Raw genomic sequence first — 20449 nt, 5'->3', positions numbered from 1 at the left:
AGGATCCTCCTCCAGCCACATTTGTCACAGTTTTGGTTGCAGTAAAGATTTGCACAAAAATCTTAAAATAAATTGTTGCTGTGGAGACTGAGTGAACACAAGAAGGCACTCGTTCCTGCAGGTAAACAACTTGGGCTTTGGAGAAATTTCTTTTCTTTTACATCCATTAAATTCCTCCTGACTCTATATTGTAGATTGCTACTGCAACAAGGCATGACTTTATTCAAGGTTTTTTAGACATCTTTACCAGGAGGGGCAATAGAATAAAAGAGAACTGCAGAAAAATGGACAAAAATCAACCTCTGAAATTGCCTGAAAAGGATCAAGATGGAGGCGTTTCAATAGGCTTTCTGTGCTGTGTCAGTTCCAATGGAGGTAAATTGTCTGTGCTGTTCTTCAAATATCCCAGTTTCTATGCACAAAATACTGCAGTATGTATTTTCTTCCTTATATTTCCAGATATGCCTGCAGTGGCAGCTTTTTATATGGAAAATATAGGCAGTTGCCCAGGGCAGGATAAGATGGAAGATAGACTTTTTAAATGAGGATAAATAAATAAATTGCACCACAAAATGAGTTTTGTAGTGCATCTTTGGCATGCATTGTCAGTGAGGAGTTTAAGCCCCCTCTCTTCAGTAGGTGCACTTGTTTGCTGCTGACAATAGAGGGAGCAAATTACCCCATTAGGTTGCACATCATTTTCCCACCGCCCAACATCTGAGACGTCTTTCTGGGTTCTAATGGTTTTTTTGTGGAGAGGTCAAAAAACAGGCTTCTTGTGCATCTAACCTGTTAGTCTGCTTGCTTTCTAAGACTGAGAAAAACTGACCAGAGGGTTGGGATGATGGGCGTCGCTGATGCACAACCTCCTCAAGTCAGTCTCCTTTCTCTCCGGCTGGAAACCTCCCTCGCACTGGTTCCCAGGAATCTTCCGGTAACTTAGATATAGAGGAGCACATCAGATACACGGATTAGGTGAGAAAAAAAAAAAGGGCAGTACATTTAGTAAACTAAAGGTAGTACCCATGTCACTAATGACTTTTTAACTTTAATTTTCCTTGCTGTTAAGTAAAGTCCTCTGGGTATGTATGCGTGCAAATTAACAGGCTTTTGATTAATTAAAGTAACTGAACTAACTAACATCTAAAATGTGCCCAGAGTGCAGGCTCGTTTTCAAAGACAAAATACTGAAACCTTCTAAAGGTCTGGCAAATAAATATATTCAAAAGTCATTTTGTTAACTGGTATGGAAATTGTGGCTTATATATGAAATATCTTGAAATTAAGTGTGACTGATTTTCAAACAAATTGATGAAATAAGCCGCTAAATGCCTTTACAAGGAAGTAATCAAATATTTAGTAAAATGAAGAATTGCAGTTGAAAACCTGCATGGAATTCTTTCCTTTTGATCAATCCTTAATTGGCATTCAGCACAAGCTAACGCTAATGATAGCATTCTGTTTATTTAGAAACGAACCATTACTTGCTGCATCCTTTGCTACTTTTACCATTGTGCATCTGTTTGCAGCCATTTTCACATTAAGTGTGAGTGTAAACATTGAGAGCACGGCCAGCTACAGCTTATTTGCATAAAAGTGACAGAGCCCTAAAACAGCTCATTCTGAAAGGAGCTCAAAATAGGCAGAACTGATGAGGTGAAATCTCATTATCTGGGAATGAATTTGTGCAAAAAAAATGTAATGAAGATGCTTTGTGTAGACCATAGACATATCCTAAATTGTTTAAAGGGGAACATGAGAGGTCCCCTTTAAAGGTTTTAATGTTTATGTGTGTGCAGCTTCCTCACCCACTGGTCTGCAGCTGTTCAGTGGTCCCGTTCAAACAGAACTCAAGAGGACGGCCCGTCATCTCCTCCTGCTCCACACACTCGGAGCTGTTCTCAGGCCGGTAGTAACCAAAGTCACTGCGAGGGAAAGGTTTTTGTGTCACACATTTTCTGAGTCACACACTAAAAAAGAAGCAAATACACACCGTAGCCTGCAGAAGGTTACCCGTACTGCACATATCACTAGGCTTTACATTTTTCATTTCAAAGGCGTTAAACAGCCTTCCACAAGTACTGGCACCTCTGGTAAAGATGTGTACAAAAAACCTTTAAAAAGTAAATGGTTTCTATGGAAGTAAAAGACAACAAGATGCGGCTTTTCAGTGAGCTTTTGAGATCCTGTTAGTTCTATACTTAAAAAGTTGAACTGCGACAAACCAGCCTGAACAGGGACCAGAGTTTACGTTATTTTGTTGCTGCCATTTCCTGACCTGTAAAAATCTAAACACATCGTATACAAAGCTACAGTTGTTCATCCTTTTCAGAAACACATTTTTTTTATACTGAGTAAAATGGTCCTTCCACCCTGGAAGTAGTCAATACATTACGTATTCAGAATAAGGAGGTTAAAAAAATAAATTTCTGTGGGAAATTCTGACGTAAGAAAGCTATAAAACATTGAAGTTAGGCCGTGTTCTTTTGCTAATGCATCGATTACGGCGGAGACTCAACAAATTAGTCTGGTGAATGAGAGCGTGCAGCACGTCACACCCGCATGCACACCTAGAGGATTTGGCCCAAGTCACTCTCTCATGAACTGACTAATGTCTAATGAGGCAACTGTGGTAAATACAGTAAAACTAATTCTGTAAAAATCTGTTATTTCTTATTTGTTACTCACTGAATGAAATCAACCATCATTTGCCTCCCTGAACTTACATGTTCCCTTGATTTTATGTTTTGCATTTTACTTTGTGTCTAAGAGAAATAGGTCTCTGTGTCACTTCCCATTTACGACCCAGAGAAAAGGCAAGTTTAACTGGGTTGGAAAAAACCTCTGATCAACTTAAAAAGTATTAAAAAAAAAATCTTACAAACATGCTCCAGTTATTGTTATTTTAAAGAGGGGAGTTAATGCCACAGATGAATGTGTTTAAAACAGGTAATTATTTAATACTGGAAAACCTTCCCCCACTTAGATAAACATACAATAAATGGTTTGGATTAATTTTTTTATTTTCACACTGAAATTATGCTGCTGCTATGAGACATGTATTTATTTTAAAGGGCTTTTTTCCCCCCCATTTTTGTACAGGTTGTTTTAAACTCTTTAACAGATCTGACTGTGGGCATAGACAAGTTTGGGCAAGCAGCTGTTTTCCTGTGGCAGTTCACCAAGATATGCAGGTCAGCACACATCTGGCTTCCTTGAATTACACATTCTCTGTTTGGTCTCATTTTGAAAAGTGGCTGAGAGAAGCAGGCCTCGGCCATCTTTTATCTTATACTCCAAGGAGCAGGAAGACACTCATTACTGCTCATCTGATTAATAGGCTGTATGATAGACTTTGATGGATGTAAAATTAAAAACCATGCCAAACTTTAATTTACTTAACATTCAGGAGTGATCAGTATTAGCACAAAACTAATTTCTTAATATATATTTTTCCCCTTCACTTAATAAATTGTACTCAAATTCAGTCAGATATAAAAATCACTGTGATAATGCGCTAATTTCTTAAAAAAAAAACAAATGTATTTGAACACATCTTTACAAATTTTACCAAATGTGTCAATATTGGAGAGTCCTCTAATTCTTTAGCTCAGGAGTTCAGAGTATATATGCATGCATTCCTCTCTTAGATTAATTAATTGTTGTAAATATCCAAAACATACACAAAACATATACTGTATGTTTGTATTAGTTCACAGGAATATGCAGAATAGAAACTTCATATTACTTTTGTACAGCCCTGTTTTACTGAGGAGGTGAAAGCAAAAAGGACACACCAGTGATAATCTGCCACTGAGCATGGACAGGGCGACTGCTTCTTGGTGATCGCGAAGTCTCTTCCATTCCAGCACATTGAATCTTTCCTCAGGCGTAAAAAGGTCTCTTTGTAGCCCATCGCGCAGCCATCGTTCAATCCGCTGGGGTCTGCAGAGTGGGCCAGCCACTCTTGATAGTCCCCTTCATTGCCTGCACAGACACCCCTGAGATGAAGCTAAAGCACACTTGCCCTCGCGCGTTATCATTCGACATCACCAGTGTTTCTCAGCTCAGCCGTACTCACAGTCTCTGGTGAGGAGCTTCCTGAAGTCTACGGTGATCACCACCCACTTAGTGTGGTCGTTCCTGTTCCCCCACAGGCTGACGTTCATGGAGCGAGAGCCAGGCTCGCTGTCCATGGCGATGAAGTAAAGAGGGTCGCTGGTGAAGTTATACAAATGCCAGCATTGCCCTTCATCTGTGGAAAACCTGAAAAAGGGAGCAGGGAGAAGGTACGGAGCCATGCAAAGTTAGCTAAAGTTTCCTCTGAACTTTTCCCCCACGTTTTCTTAAATTACAACCACAAACCTCAGTGTATTTTACTGTGATTTGAAATGAGAGAGGAAGACAAAGCAATGCATAGTCATGACTTGGAAGGAAAATGATACACTGATATGAAACGTTCTTTCAAATGAGATTCTGAAAACCATGGGTCGCATTTGCATTCACCCTTCGTTCCTCTTATGGTTCCAAATAAAGTCCAGTGCAGCTGATGGCAGCATAATAGCAGCGTCATGGTTCGGGGAAGCTTTTCTTTAGCAGGGCAAGGGAAGATCAGTAAGAGTTGACGGGACGACCGACTGAAACCGACTGAGAATCTGTGGCAAAACCTGAAACTTATTGGTCAAATTTATGTTTTGCAAAGGCAATTCGGCAATCCTTTAGTCTCTCGGTGTGCCAGTCAGGCGGACACACGACTCAAAAGGCTTGCAGCACTCGCTGCGGCAAAAGGTAATCCTGAAAAGTACAGAAACATCCCCACAGTATGACGCTACCACCCCGCTGCAGCTGACTGAACTGGGCTATATTGCTTTTTTGAGATTCGTTTCGTTTCGTATCTGGGCGGCCCTCGGAGCCTGCAGCCACGAGATACTTTTCGTATCTCAATAAATCAAATATCGAACCTTAACTAAAAAAAAAGAGAAAAAATAATAACAGTGATTCTTCTGCTAAATCTGTCTTTACAATTTGTTCAAAAATTAAAAACTAGACAACATCTAAGTACTTAGAGGCACCAGAGTAAAGCTGGTTAAAAACATCCATGATAAAAACACAATTTCCTAAGAGCCTAAACTAGAATATACTGTACAATAAGGAAAAATAAATTAACTACAGTCTCACTTTATCTGGTTAATAGGCGAGTTGGTGTGCTCCACAGCAACCAGCAGTCCTCCAGAGTCCAGAATCGCATAATGATGGGGTCCCCTCAGAGCCAGCAGCCACGAGTAGCCCCCGTCATCAGACACGTACACGTCGGGAGCAAGAGCCGACTCCGAGTCTCCAACGCTGCCTGAAGGAAGAGGGGAAGTGGGGGGCCGGCGTGAAGAACAACTCAGCGGAAGGATCAGACCGCAGGATCTTTGCGTGCTTCCTGTCTTACCGTGAGCCAGGATGAGACCCACCGCGTTGGGCTGCGACAGCGGCAGCACGGGGACGTTCATCTTCATGGCGGTGCTGTACGACGCATATATGTGAAGCTTGCACTGCAACGACATCAGAAGCAGCGCTGAAAACCCCTTCAGCAAAAAAAAAAAAAAAAAACACGGCACGCAGCTCTGTGACATTTCATGGAGAAAGCAACAGGAGGGTGTCTCACTCGGTTGGGTCTGTTGGTGGAGGTCGCAGCGTCGCAGTCGCTGTTCTGGGGTCTGCGCAGGGGCTGCCACTTGGCTCCTTGGTCATAGGTGATCACCGTCTCTACAGTACCATCTAGGAGAAGAGCGCAAAAGTGTGTGAAATAAAAAATGACTTTCTCAGGCGAGATAAGAACTCGTCAACATGTTTGTAAAGTTTCTATGAGTTATTCCCTATTTTTAGCTCTTTCGTTTCTTCTATTCACGAATTCTGTTTCTGTTACAATTTGAAAACTTTGTAAAACAGTGACGATTTTCTATGATTTACTGCTTGTCTAAAGAAAAAAAACAATAAAATCTTAGGAATGCGGTGCAGGTGAAGATGTAAACTAGAAATCTTTTTTTTTTTTAAATGCTTGCTTTTAAAATCAAAAACGAAAATTTAACTTTGTCGGTACTGAATTGTATTTACAGCACAGCAGATGTTGTAAGCTTTTTGGAAAGATTGCGAGAGAAAAAAAAAAAAAAAAAAAAACATGGACATTGTGAATGGTAAATGGACTGAACTTATATAGCACCTTTCCAGTCATACTGACCACTCAAAGCTCTGTACACTAGAGCCACATTCACCCTATCGTACTCACTAACATGCACACATTTATACACTGATACGCAGCTCAGTAAGCCACTTGGAGTTAAGTGGCTTGCCCAAGGGCACATCGACATGTGACAAGGGGAAGCTGGAATCGAACCCACAACCATCCGATTGCAAGACGACCCATCAAGCCACAGCCTTCCCTATGAGGGGGGGAAGTCTTGAGCTGCTGAGAGCTGACTCCTTCTTTTGGGATGGAGTTAGAAAACCGGCAGAGAAATGTAGCCAAAATAAAAAGACAAAGTCCACGGCTAAAACCGGACTTCCGTGAAAAATGTAGTATGTGTTAATGTGCAGAAAAAGACGTTCTTATCATTAAAGAATATAATTATCTAGACAAGACATGGCCATCCACCTAATCTAGCAGGCAAGGCAAGGAGAGCCTTCAAAAAATACAAATAATACAGCCATGGTAACTCTGGAGGAGCTGCAGAAATACACAGCTCAGGTGGGTGAATCTGTCAGCAGCACAGCCATTAGTCATGTAGTGAACAAATCTGACCTTTATGAAAGACAACAACAACAGTCATTGTTGAAAAAAAGCCAAAAGATATCTTGTTCAGGTTTTACCATAAACCAGAAAACACTGTACATCGCCCTGAACACACACTTTCCACAATGGAATATGGGGATGTTTTTCCTCTGCAGGGACAGGGAAGCTGCTTAGAACTGATGGGAATATGGATGTAGCTAATTACAGCACAATCCCAGAAGAAAACTGCTTAAGACCTCAGAGGTTCACCTTCCAGGAGCAGAGCGACCCTAAACATAGACTCAAAGCCACAATGGACTGGTTCAAATCAAAAACTATTACTGTGTTGGAATGACCCAGTCATAGTCCAGACCTGAATGCAATTAAGAATCTGCTGAAAAACACAAGTCCACATATGCTCTGATGCTATAAGCCTGTAGATTTGCTAATCTGGTAGAAAGACTGACTGCAGCAAGAGGTTCAAAGACTCAGGTGGATGAATAAAATCGCTCAGCGCATTTATCCGATTTTAATTGGTAAAAAAAAACTTTAAAAACCGGTTTCCACTCACCGTATCATTTCGTTCCCCTTCACCACTTTTTGGTCTATCTCATAAAATCTCAATAACAAACAACGTGACTTCAGTTTGAAATAGAGTCTATCAGTTTGTCCCTCTTCCTCAGTGAACGTAACATTAGCTCCGCCCCTCTGCCAACCCACCCTCTGTGAGTATGCTGGTCATGTAGACGCCCCTCAGGGAAGAGATGGCGGTGAAGTCCGTGTCACTTCCCGTGGTTGTGTAGAGATGGCGCGCCAGCGACTTGGAGAACACGGTTCCTCTGTCGTCCGACACGTAGATGGTTCCGACGCCGGTATCTGCTCCGGACAGGACAGAAAAAGGCACGCTGTGAGGGTCCGTGCTTTAAACCGCGACACTGATGGATCCTTACAGATTTTCAGGAACGTTTGCCTGAGGGTGAGGGGGTTGTGTTATCTGAATGGTGACAAATCAAAAGGCACGCTCCACATCTTTAGACACAATCATCGCTAAAGACGCTGACCTCCGGGGTCATCCACGTGAATGAAGATCATGTCCTGATTGGCTGTGAGGATGTAGTAAAACTGCTGATGGTTGACGGCAGGAAGCTGAGCAATGTTCCAGTGCTCCCCTCCGTCTACCGAGACGTGGACCACACGCTCCGAGCCCTGGCACACAAAAAACACACACATGACACGCTTCATTCACGGTGTACTGCTACATCTGGTCCCATATCATCCTTACCCAGCAGCAAAGCACCTCGGCAACTTCTCATTTGGGTTAAAACAACGACTGAATACGTTTGCTTCGTGAAGGAAATCAACGATGAGCCAAAAATGTTTCCCCTTAACCACGCCTAAAGACACGAAGTTTAAAAAGCAAAATAAAAACAAAATAAACCACACATACCGTTCCGGTCATGATGGAGGAAAACAGAAATTTCCCTCCCAAGACAAAAGAGTAAACTCTGGATGCAACTGTGTGAATGGTTTTGCCGTAGTCGACTGTCTTCTTTAAATCTAGCATCCCTTTGTCATCTAGAAGTAAAGATTAATTATTTTGTCAATTCGGACTGATTTAACTTGGTAATATGGGGTTACGTCGTTCTGTCTTACTGCATGAGCCGTTGTTGTTGGTGGTAAAGTAGATGCTGTTTCTTGGACCCCTGAAAAATATAAAGGCAAGAATCAAATCGAGAAAAAGAGCCTGAATATCATCATGTTTGAAAAGCGTTCTTGGTTTAAATGTCATAAAAAGAGTTTTTTAATGGTTTCATCAATGCGCTCATTTAAATCCTCCTCGGCGACACTGCTTTTCCGCTGTCGCTGGATCAAGAACAGTGAGGAAAAACAGCTGGAAAACCCAAACAAATAAAGATCTCATTCATCCTATAGGAAAAGCAAAAACTACATGTGCTCAAACCAGCAGCTCAAAGCACACAAACGTGGCTTAAATGATTCATCACCTTCCAAAAATATATTTTTTTTTCCAGGTTTTTCAGAAAACACACAAAGTAATACGGCTAGAAGTTATTAAGTTAGCAAGAAACCAGACTGGTAGTAACAGGCAATATCAAGTAAGACAACAGGTCGGCCATTAGTGGCGACGCGCTCAGTCACAGCGGCTCAGGCTAACCCTCCATCTGATCAACGAAATTTCGTTGTATGTACTTTGTGTGTATAATGAAAAATAAAAGCATCTTATCTTATGATGCCTTACTGACTGTAAGTTGATAGCTAATAATGCTGCATGGCTTTATGCAGCACTGGTTCTTGCGTGAGGGCCTTCCATGTGCGAGGCCATTCTTCTGCCGCCCCGTAACAATTAAAAAGGGTAAATTCCATACCAGGGCACGACAAACGTTATTGCAATCATGCAGAGAGAGCCAGTCTTGCTATTCAAAGCAGCAAGCAGGGGACGCCTACTCAACACAGGGGGAAGCCAACTCCCCATCGACATGCATAAAAGCAATAGAAAACCTCTTCAGTGCACAACAGACAGGTTATACCAGGGTAGTCATCTTTTCTTTCCTTTCTTTTTTTTTATCTTAAACTCTTTAAATCAAACAAGCTGGATTGTCCTGTATTGTTAACAATTTCCCCCCATGACACAATATTGGTCAATCCAATCAGTGCTTCAGTCATGAGACAAGCACCAACAAACACAGGTACTTCATACTCAGCATCTATTTTTGATGCAGATTATGAGAACAATAAATGAAAAAGAAATCACTGCCTGGAAGCATTTATTGTTCTCATAATCTGCATCAAAAATAGATGCTGAGAATGAAGTACCTTGTTCTCGCAGATTATGAGAACAATAAATGCTTCCAGGCAGTGATTTCTTTTTCATACCTGTTATCATAGCGGCAACATACACAACTTTATTGATCAACTATTCAACTCAACAAAAATAGCTTGGAAGAGATGATGCCAGTAAAAATTTTATATTGATTTTAAAGCTGGTTTTCATCACATTTGTTGTTAGGCAAATTCATAAAGACTAGATTTTACTTAACTATTGAGCTTATGTCAGCATCATGTTATATGTAACTTATAAAACAAATACAAATGATCCTAATGTATGCAAAAGCTGCAGCATACATTAGTAGAAAGTGTTAATCTGAGAGAATATCTCACCATCTGACTAAACACACACTGTTGTGTATTTTCCTCCAGGTGGCGCCAAAGTCCTCAGACAGCCACAGGTCCAACTGGAAAGAAATAAAATCTTAGCCTTACAAAAGGATGGACTGGCTACTGATGTGTAACTCTGGTTATGTAGCAAAATTAGCAGAGGTGAGGAGGTTCTGCTGTAGGTTCACTAAAACTCAACATCGTTGGCAGACTGAGTGCCACTACCGTGAGACTGAGCGTCAGGAGTGTGTTGCAGTCCCCGGGGTTGTACAGCATCTGAATAAGAGGCTCAAACGGCAGGTCCGTCGGTTCAAAGGTCCGACCAAAGTCCCGCGAGCGAAAAAGCCGAAACCCGCCAAACCCAGACACGTCGGCAGTCAGGATCACCTAAATCCAAATAAAAGAAATAAATGAATTCAGTAAGGCACATTAAAAAAACTCAGGACTTAAAAACAAACCGGTACTGCCACAATATGCAACATCTACCAGTCTGGCTCTTCACGAAGGGCTCACCTTGCCCGAATGATCCGGACTGATGGCGATGCCGAACTCCGACTGGATAAAAGTGTGGTTGATCAGGTGAGTCACGTCTTGGAAGGTCTTCCCGTAGTCTTCACTGACACACAGAGAGAAGCTCTAGTTTAGCTGCACAAAACACAGCAACATGAAAAAAAAACACCTTTAAAAAGGAGCCATTCCTCACCTCCTGTAGAGGCTGGACTGGCCGAATCGCATCAGGAACAACGGCACCTGGAACGTTGTCAGCATCAGGACCACCTGTGAAGAAAAGGGACGCAGAGCTCTCATACAGCAACTGTGCACACACTGATACAGCTATAAACAGCGCCTTGCAAAGGGGGGGTATTCTACATGTTGTCATATCAAAACCACAAACTTCAATGTGTTATGCGGGGAATTCAAGTCAATTATGAAGAGGAATAAAAATGATGCATGGTTAAAAAATGTTTCTTCTTAAGAAAATCGAGTTTTGACCATTGGCTCCAGGAGGCTTTTTTTATTTGTAGTTCTTGAGACACTAAATATGTGTAACAAATTTTAATATACTTGGGCAAACCATGGGCCGGGACTCATTGTTTGAATGCTTCAAGGGTAAGCTGTGGAGATATTTTCCAACACACCAAATTTTGCCTAAATATCTTTAAAGGTTGGATTAGAATCCATCATTTTCAACTTGGTGTTGATATGATGACATATGAGAAAAAAATAAAAACCAAACATTTAGCCACGGCATGACGTCAGAGCTCATGCCGCCAACAAAAATGTCTGTGTTAATAACAAGGTGAGACCAACTTGTTCTCTTTCTTCTGACACAATTTCAAGTGGATTAGGTCAAGAGGTTCGGAGAGGAAGGGGGCTGGACTATTATGTTGGCGTAGTATCGTTTGGCACACAAAAGGGACCAGTCACAGCAACTGTTGTTTAATTATGCCTTTCTGTGTGAAAGTTACAATGTTTTGAATTTCTTGGTGAGAAGGCAGAGTTTAAGGCCTCGCCATGCCCCCTAGACACATTTAACACTCACCATGTTGATACCTTTTAATCGTCCATGCCTGAAGAGCATACTGACTATGGAGGACTGACTCTGACATATTCAAAAATAAATATAGAAATAAATACATGTTCAATAAATATATAAGCATAAAATAAATACACAAAAATACAGCAAATAAATAACTGTAAGCAGTATTTTAAAATTATACAATGAGACATAAATGTCTCTTTCAATTTATTTATTTATTTATTCCTCTTTTTAATAATCACCTCATTTATTTATTTTTCATTGTAATTGTCAACTTTATTTATTAATTATTTAGTTTTCTTGTGCAGACCAGAACCAACCTATATAACATATATAACATAACTATTGGTGCAAAAACAATCAGAACCTTCTGATTGTCCAACCTGGAATATCTGGTAAGTGCACACCATTAAAATAGTTAGAGAGCTCAGCGCTGCTGTTATTATTATACATACAGCTACGAGTTAACGCCAAACTAGCCATGGAGGAACTCTGTGGACTAGTGGTTAAAACTTCTGCATCTGGAGTTAGAAGTCAGTGATTTGCTTCCCAGTAGAGACATTAGTTTTCAAAAATGTCATCATAGTAACGCATAATGACAACAAAGATTCTTGACATAGGAGCTGATTAATGATCATGGCGATAATATGAGCTATAGGCGAGATGTTTGTCTTGGCTAGAGCAGAGGGGAAGGGGTTGAGAGCACGTGTGGTCGGTTTCAATCTCTTCATGATGTCAAGAATCTCCTGCTGGGAGACAGGAAGAAGGAAATAGAGAGGCTGAAGAGTTCCAGACTGTAGGTCAGCAGTCTGATAGGCCTGACTGGACGAGGAGCTCCGGGCAGAGCGGACCGTGTTAATTTTTGGGCAAAAGAAATCAGAGATCTATTGCAGTGGTCATCTGTTGTGTCTGAGCTTGATGAGGATCGTGGATGGAGAAGGCAACAAACTGTGGAACTGCTTAGAGTGAATGTTTAGATCCCTACGTACCATGGTGTTAAAAGATGTAGGAAAGGGTGAGGATAGAAGATTAGAATAAACTTTGAGTTTGGTTTTGGTGGTAATAAGATGAGGAGAGACGTGATAAAGATAGAAGGCTTACTTCTGAGTGTCAGACATCCAAGAGAGGAAAGTCCAGGTAGAGGTAGAGACAATAGGGACAAACCCAGGACTTTAAGGTAGAAAACAGACAGACCACCACAACCAGTGCTGCGGGCCTCCTGGAAATGGATATAGCTGCCAGGACAGGCCTCAAAGCAGGAAATACACCAGGCCGGTGCCAGGTTTCGGTTAGTCACATCACATCGCGTCCAAGGATTTGTCCAGGATGTGGCCACGAAGAAAACTGGATTTGTTAGTGAGAGACTGTGCGTTCAATAGTGCAATTTTGATGCATTTCAAGGCAGTTAGTTTCTGCAGTGGATGCAGCAAGGTCAAACCCCACTCCACATTTTCCAGGCTGTTGCCTGCCGAGCTCAGCTTCAGCGTTGCCAGGACTACGAAGTCTTAGGACACTACTGCTGGTATGACGTGGAAGAGATACTACAGGTACTGCTGACCAGAAAGAGTTTGATGGTTGATATACCCAATAGGATGATCCAATTGTTAAACTTATTCAGCTCACTGGCAGTGTATTGCAGCATGACACCGGTCACAGTGTGTGAAGCACTGTTAGCAGAAAGTGTGATGCTAATAGCTAAGAGATGCAACCTGAAGTCTCCAGCCACTTTGTGGCAGCAGGATTTGGGACCAGAGGCAGTGGACCAAGATACCAGCTGATGGGATGGTAAGTAAGACAACTAGCAAACCAAATCCAGGGTTTAGTTTGAAGATTTCTGGCTAGTATTTGATGACAGTCGCTGCTTTGGCTGAAGGGTGGCTATGGGGCACCTGGTGAGCAATGAAACCAGAGGGCTCTCTGACAGGATTTCCAGATGTTGATACTAAGAAAGGCACAGACTAGTACAGGAGTCTTCAACTCCAGTCCTCGAGGTCTGGTGTCCTGAAACTTTTAGATGCGTCCCTGGTCCAACACACTTGAATCAAATGGCGTAATTACATCCTCAGTATGCAGCCTATTTCTCCAGATTCCTGCCAATGACCCGATTGGTTGTTAGTTTAGACTCAGGTGTGTTGCAGGACACTGGACTGGACTGGAGTTGAAGACACCTGGAGTAGTGGCAGTTAAAACACAGCATCATCCACTCCCTGCAGAGTTCTGCATCTCAGTATCAAAAGTAGGGCAAACATTTGCATTCAAATTCATTTTCATTTCTTGCAAAATAGTTCAAACGTAAACAGATCTTCAAGTCTTGCCATAGATCAAAAGTTGGATTTAGGTCAGAACTCTAGCTAGACCATTTTAACTTATAACAATGCATTCAGATAAACTATTTTATTGTAGCTCTGGCTATTTAGGATCATTGTTCTGCTGGAAGGTGAACATTCACCACAGTAACAGGTTTTCTTAAATGATCATCCTGTGTTTAGCTCCATCCGTCTTTCTGTCAACTCCGCTGTACAGAACCATCTCCCTGTTGATGAAAAGCATCCCCACAGCATGATAGTATCATATGACCCCAAGGTGATGGTGCGTTCTGGGTGATATGAAGTGTTAGTCTTCCATCCCAACACAGCATTTTTGCATTAACGCCAAAAAAAATCTGATTTTCATCTAATCTGGCCACAGCAATTCTTCTTAATGTTTTCCGTGTCCCCCTACACGACTTCTGGCAAACGTTAAACAGAATTTCATATGACCTTTTTCTTGGCACACTCCTATAAAGGCCAGATTTGTAGAGTGCACAACTAAAAGCTGTCCTCTTGTCAGATCCCCCCCCCCCCCCCAAGCTGAATTGTGGATATCTGTAGCTCCACCAGAGTTACCATGGGGCTCTTGGCTGTGTCACTGATTAATGCTCTCCTTGCTTGGCCTGCCAGATTAGCTGCACAGCTATGTCTCAGTAGGCTTGCAGTTGGACCACACGCTCAGCATTTTGGGATGTTAGCTAGCACAGTGCTCTGTGAGATGTTCAGAGCTTGGTAGATTTCTTTATAACCTATAGCTGCATGAAACTTCGTCACAACTCTTATACCTGACCTCTGCTTCATTTCTTGGTCTTCATGATTCTGTTTCTTCACTAATGCTCTCTTGAAAACCTCTGTGTTTTACACAGAGAAGCTACATTTATACTGAAATTAAATCCACAAACAATCTAGATCTAATAATTGAGTGACATTGATGGCATGAATACCTTCATGAACAAACTTACCCCTGATCTGTCTCCCACCCAGGCGAGCGAGAGTGAACCCATTGATCGCACTTTGAAAGTGAACTGAAACAGAAGAAACAAGCAGCCAGTCAGACGGTAAAACATTCCTTATGCCAAACAAATGGAAGCTGACTGAGAACGAGTTCAAATATGCTGGAGGTATTTGCTCAACACGGTTTTGGATTAAGACGGCAAACTCCCCAAAGAGAAGTGTAGACGAAACACAGTATGAGTTGTCCCCCCCCTGCACAGGGGACAGACCAGCTGAAAGGACAGAATGTCCATCGTGTCTGAAGGAACTCAGCCATTTGGACACACTCTGCATGTGTGACCTACATTCTTGTATAAATCACAAAGATTAGTTCAGACAAGAAGGCCACGGCTGAGCACACCTAATACACATCATATCTGAACAGGTTTGACTCAAATCCAATGAAAGAATACAGGTTTGTTATCTCGGTATTACTACACTTTCATATGCATTTCTCAGCAGACTGCGGACTTTAGGTTAAAAAAAAATAAAAATAAGTAAGTAAAAAAGGTGTTGGCAAATTAGTAAAACCAAGGGAGAGAGAGTTTACACCGTTGCTTTTATTTCAAAACAAGTGCAGTGACTGACTGATAACAACATTCCCATCCATTCACCCGCTGTGACTCTTAACGTGTATGGGTTTTAGGTCCTCATCCCACACTGCTTGGAATGCGAGCAAGGTTTGTTTAGTTTTTGTTCCTTGTCACTCTCTTTTTTTCATCCGCTGATGAGGCAGTCATGTTTACAAGGTGAGCTCCTGAGTCTGTAAAGCTCTATGAATCTGCAGAAGATTGCATCGTCTGTTGCCCTGTGAGATGAAAATTCCTTGTATACAGACCCAAAGGAAACTGGCAGGCTCCCTTCTGTCCAAAAAGAAATCTCAAGCCCCTCTCCCAGCATCCATCTGTTCAGTTTACCCTGTATTTGATCGGTTAAAGTTGTAAATGTCTCTCACTTTCTTTACTCATCTGCTAAAGAACAAGAAACTTAAACGCTGCTGCCTTTCATTAGTTCGACAATACTGCTAGATTGGTTCTGAGAGTATTCTTGAAACTCCTACGTGAAATGAAATGTAGTGAGCTATAATCACACAGCTGAGGCCAAATGTAACCATTACCTCAAGAAAAGCTAAAGCGTTTACATACAATTATTATAGGTGTAAAGGACACTTACTTTGGGGCTTTCAATGATTAAATTCAGCTGTTTTTTGCCAGGGTGGAAAGATTATTAAATTAAGGGGGTGGACCTGTTTCTGTTAAATTTGCATGTTGTCTAAGCCATTACAAGGCCTTTGTTGGGCAGTAGTATAAAGCTTGATACTCCACATTACTTCAGACTTTTTGAATTGAGAAAGTTTCCTGGATAGGAAGCAAACGTCTTCAAACTACAGAAAACAAGTCCAGTTGTTTTGTTTTTTACTTTTGTTTGTTTTGTTTTTTTACTTTTTTTGTAATTATGAAACACAACTTAAACCATTTTCAAAGACAAATATTTGGTTCAGCCCTTTTAATTCATTATGGATTTTCTCTAAACCCCGTAAATTTCAATATTACACAAACATGACCCTCTTTTCTGCTTAAATTTCCCTTAGGAAGATGCAGAGAAACCATATGCCTTTCTGGTGGTGGTTGCATCATGCTGAGGATGTATCATCCTCCTAGTGGTACAACTGCACTGCACAAAGTAGGTGGACAAAAGAAGATGGAGAACCACTTCTGAATTCTTCTACTTCAGCTAAAACAGCTATATGGATGAAACTGGGACAGAATTAGGTGCTCCAACAGGACTGGGACCCCAAACGCAAAAACATTGTTTGGGAATGGATCAGGCTATTATTATTTTCTGGAATGGCGCTGACATAAAGTCTAATCATTTAATAATTTATGGACAATGCTTAAAGGTCAGAAAAACGGATTCATTTAAGTGATATGTTTAATTATCAAACTAGCCAAATAAAGCAAGAGTCCAAATAAAACAATTAGAAAAAACAAATGTTATGACATTTATGCTTATAATGAGAGCAAAAGTCTAACGAGAACTGGAACTGTTAAAATAAAACAAATTTCTTTAACTCTAGCGACGGGCCTGAGTGAAAGTTTTAAAAAATCTAAACTGCAACTTTTACATCTATCCCACTAATTTAGCAACTTCAATGGCAAAAAAGATGTTTTTGCAACAACTCTCCAGTCATGATTTGTCTCAACAACAGAGTTGGAACACATGAAAAGCTACACTTTCTTTATACCCAGTAGGTGGTGTCCTTAATGGGGACAGTAACATTTATACATTTTGAGTAAAGAGTGAGAGAGGTAATCAGAACAGCTACAATTATGGTGCTGCCTTGTTCAGAGGTCTGGTTTAGGCCAGAAAAACTTGCAGTGAGATGATCCTAGCAATATTACGCATAACACAATATCAAATCATACTTTCTTTGGCACATAAAAATTGTGCCTGTTGAAAATCCTGCACACTTGATTTAACACTGATGGCAACAGAGATTTCCTGTTGGCAGGGTTTTTGGATTCTTTTGTCAAAGCCAAGATCTTCAACCCAAAGTGAAACATCTTTATCCCCGACATATCTCCAGGAAAATAAAACCATGTGAGAGTTGTACAGATCAATAAAATGAGGTAAAAATCTCCATAAACACCAAATCAGATGAATCCCACTGAATATACTTGTGTTTGCAATTAATGTATTTGCAGCTGGTGTGCAGTTTCTCAATTTCTCAAACAGAATTGCTTTGCATAAATCCAATAAACACTTTAGCAAGCCTTTGCAAGGTAAATATAAAGCATAAAAAACATCCAAGCAATTTTTTACTGCACATTCATTCAAAAATAAAAAAAATATGGGAATTTCAATACCTGATTGAATTAATTTTTTAGACCAATTTAATTGGTTGAATTGGATCTGTGGTCCTTAAACAAGACTCTGGTTAAAAATCAAAAATAGGGCAATAAAAGGTTCATTCTTTTTCTTTTTATTCTTTCAAGCGAAAGATACCAAAATTGAGAATTTTTGCTATAATGCTGTAAAAGAATTTTTATTTAGGGTATTCCAATGAAATTTAGAAAACACAGGAGACGAAGATTGTGAAGTAAAGCTTTTTTTTAACTTAGTCCAGCTGCCACAAAAAAAAAGTGGTGAAATGGTGCCATAGCACACCGAAGCCAGTTTTAGCATTCTGTTGCTTTGTGGTGTGCATTTATTGCATTTCACCTGTTAAAAACATTGTAGGAACAGATGTAACATGGAACTCACTCTGCAGGTAAATGAGGTGAATGTTAAAAAAGTAGATTTGGTGTCATTGTTGATGATCACCTCAACTGCAAACCTCATATTTGACACATTAAAAAAGAAAGTCAAAAAGCTGGACACCTGGCTCATACTAACCTGTTACTTATAAAATCTTATATATCACATTTCACTGGCATTGTTGATCTGCACATATCACATTAAAACAACGTTCCAGAAACAGGAAGACGTTTACAAATGAAGGGGTACAGCAGATAAGTTTCAGATCTGAACTTTCTGGATTTCAGTGTGTGGGGTGAAACAGTCTGAATGTAGAGCTACAGCAATTTCCAAATATTAAACAGTTTAGAAATGGGTATATTATTATTATTATTATAACAGGCATTACCGCATCACATAATGTAAATGTGACCCATATAAATACACACACACACACACACACACACACACACACACACACGATTTGTCAATCTGGAAATATGAAGTGTAATGAGCATTGTGTAAAATTATGAATATTGTTAATATACGTATGTAAGCAAAAACAGGTTGAGATATGTTGAAATATTGTATATGGAAGAGTAGGGCAATATAGGTTTATACTGCTTCCCCCTCCTTGAACGTGTGTATTTATAATTTATTACGTCATTAACTTCAGTGGTATCTATACGGTTATTAAATGTTGGGTAAACTTCAATTCAACTCAAGTTAGCAGTTTAGTATTGCAGCTACTTCTTTGAAATGCAGGGTGGCCATATTGGATTTGGAAGTGAGAAAAGGTACGAAATCTAAATCTCACCTTCTCCCCCAAAACTCCATCAGAAAATCTTCCCTTTTATTTATGTAGTTTCGAACTTTGACATTTTAATTCCTGATGAAAAGAAAATAATGCTCGATTAAAATTACATCCTTCAACCCAACATTATTTTTTCTTTCATGTCATGTTTTATTTCTCTTTTAACATGTGAGTCAGTGTAGGGTTACTTGGAAAACGTACTATTTTCTGAGGGGGTATCACTTGTTGTAAATCTAATACCTAATTACACAAAACTCCTTTAATTACATAAGGGTTATATTCATATAAGAGATGAGAGTATTTGATTCTCTACTAGTGCCATAGCAATGGCCTAAATAATAAAACATGATAAAACTCAACATTTAGAGTAAAAGAATGCCGTCACATAAGACTTAAAAGTAATTTACAGACTATGTCAGGCCCACCAGATAGCGGGTGTTAAATCTATATGGGCTGGATAGCTTTTTTATCTTAAATTTAAATTATAATTTTAAAACTGCATTTTGTATTTACTTATCTTCATCAATTAATAATGTGTTTGCTGATTGGAAACATTTAAGTGTGACAAAAAAAAGTAAAGGCCTCATCTAACAACAGGGCCTTTTTTGACATGTTTGCTGTGTCCCCTGGTTGTCTTGTGTGCTGTTTGTTCATTAAAGTTCTTTAACAAGGTTCTGAGGTTTTCACAAAACAGTATTTTATTTTGAGACTAATCAACATATCATGGGACTCCGTTTACTGAGGATTTCTGGTGGAAACTGGATCCACTGGATTTTCTTTAGGGGTATCAGACGAGGCGTAATGCAAACTACACAACCCACACTTTTCAGACGTTTTAATCATAAAACAAACGTTGAAAACTACATACAGACGTGACCTCACACTGCTGCGCCCCATGCAGAACGCAGTCAAATCTGCAGCTCCGGTCTTGACGCTGACATTTAACTTTGAGCTTTTCGGGACACGGGCGGCGGCGTTTGATCAGTGACCGTCTTGCAGCTGCACCAGAGCAAACACGCGCACATATGGCCCCTGCAGACTCCCACAGTCGGCATGAGGGCGCACAGCCCCGAGTGTGGGTGATGTCCTCTCAAAGAGGTCGGGATGCCAACACAATGAGGTCCTTATTCCCTCCGCTTCTGGGCCTTAGCGTTCGGCTTTAGCCCTGTTTACACTCAAAACTTCAGAAGAAGAGGTCAAGCTTTAAGCCTCTCATCTAACACTCAAAGCTGTGTTCACCAGGCCAATGTTACTGGGCAGAGTGGCATGCTGGCTTGAGTTAACCAAATCATTATTCAGAAAAACCAGAGAAGAAGAGCTGCTGGTCGCAACAACAGGCCACGCTTTGAAATAAAGACAGGAGGACAGGAGCATTGGCTGTAATGGCTTTTGATATATTATTTAGTCAGAGTGTAAGAAAATTAATCATGCCTCATTGTGTTTAGCTGAGAAATACCATAGATGTTAGTAACTCTGTGGCTAAAATGGCCTTTTTTTCCCCCTTTTTACATCCTCAAAAGTCAATTTTCATGAATCCAGTTTGATGTTTAGATTGGTGAACAAATACGTCACAGCTGACTCAGCTCTTCTGGTTTTTCAACGATAAGCAACCGGTGAAGTTCGAG

At 40.5% G+C, this 20449-nt stretch overlaps 1 protein-coding gene across 1 annotated transcript in view; it reads right to left on the bottom strand.

Moving 5' to 3' along the window:
- The window catches only part of LOC105934776 (sortilin), a 33158-nt gene that overhangs the window by 4958 nt on the left and 7751 nt on the right, over positions 1-20449 (bottom strand). Inside the window, exons 2-17 of the mRNA XM_012874916.3 lie at positions 14743-14805; positions 10635-10708; positions 10445-10547; positions 10157-10318; positions 9935-10008; positions 8411-8460; positions 8205-8332; positions 7819-7963; positions 7478-7633; positions 5654-5766; positions 5438-5540; positions 5179-5347; positions 4082-4266; positions 3798-3987; positions 1809-1925; positions 830-938 (exon numbers count right to left, since the gene is read on the bottom strand). Coding sequence (XP_012730370.2) covers positions 830-938; positions 1809-1925; positions 3798-3987; positions 4082-4266; positions 5179-5347; positions 5438-5540; positions 5654-5766; positions 7478-7633; positions 7819-7963; positions 8205-8332; positions 8411-8460; positions 9935-10008; positions 10157-10318; positions 10445-10547; positions 10635-10708; positions 14743-14805 — 1941 coding nt within the window. The remainder of the gene's footprint in view (positions 1-829; positions 939-1808; positions 1926-3797; positions 3988-4081; positions 4267-5178; positions 5348-5437; positions 5541-5653; positions 5767-7477; positions 7634-7818; positions 7964-8204; positions 8333-8410; positions 8461-9934; positions 10009-10156; positions 10319-10444; positions 10548-10634; positions 10709-14742; positions 14806-20449) is intronic.

Source organism: Fundulus heteroclitus, chromosome 20 (genome assembly GCF_011125445.2).
Source record: "Fundulus heteroclitus isolate FHET01 chromosome 20, MU-UCD_Fhet_4.1, whole genome shotgun sequence".
NCBI lineage: Eukaryota > Metazoa > Chordata > Actinopteri > Cyprinodontiformes > Fundulidae > Fundulus > Fundulus heteroclitus.
Note: the sequence above shows the minus strand (reverse complement) of the source record. Positions and strands in the feature narration are given on the sequence as shown.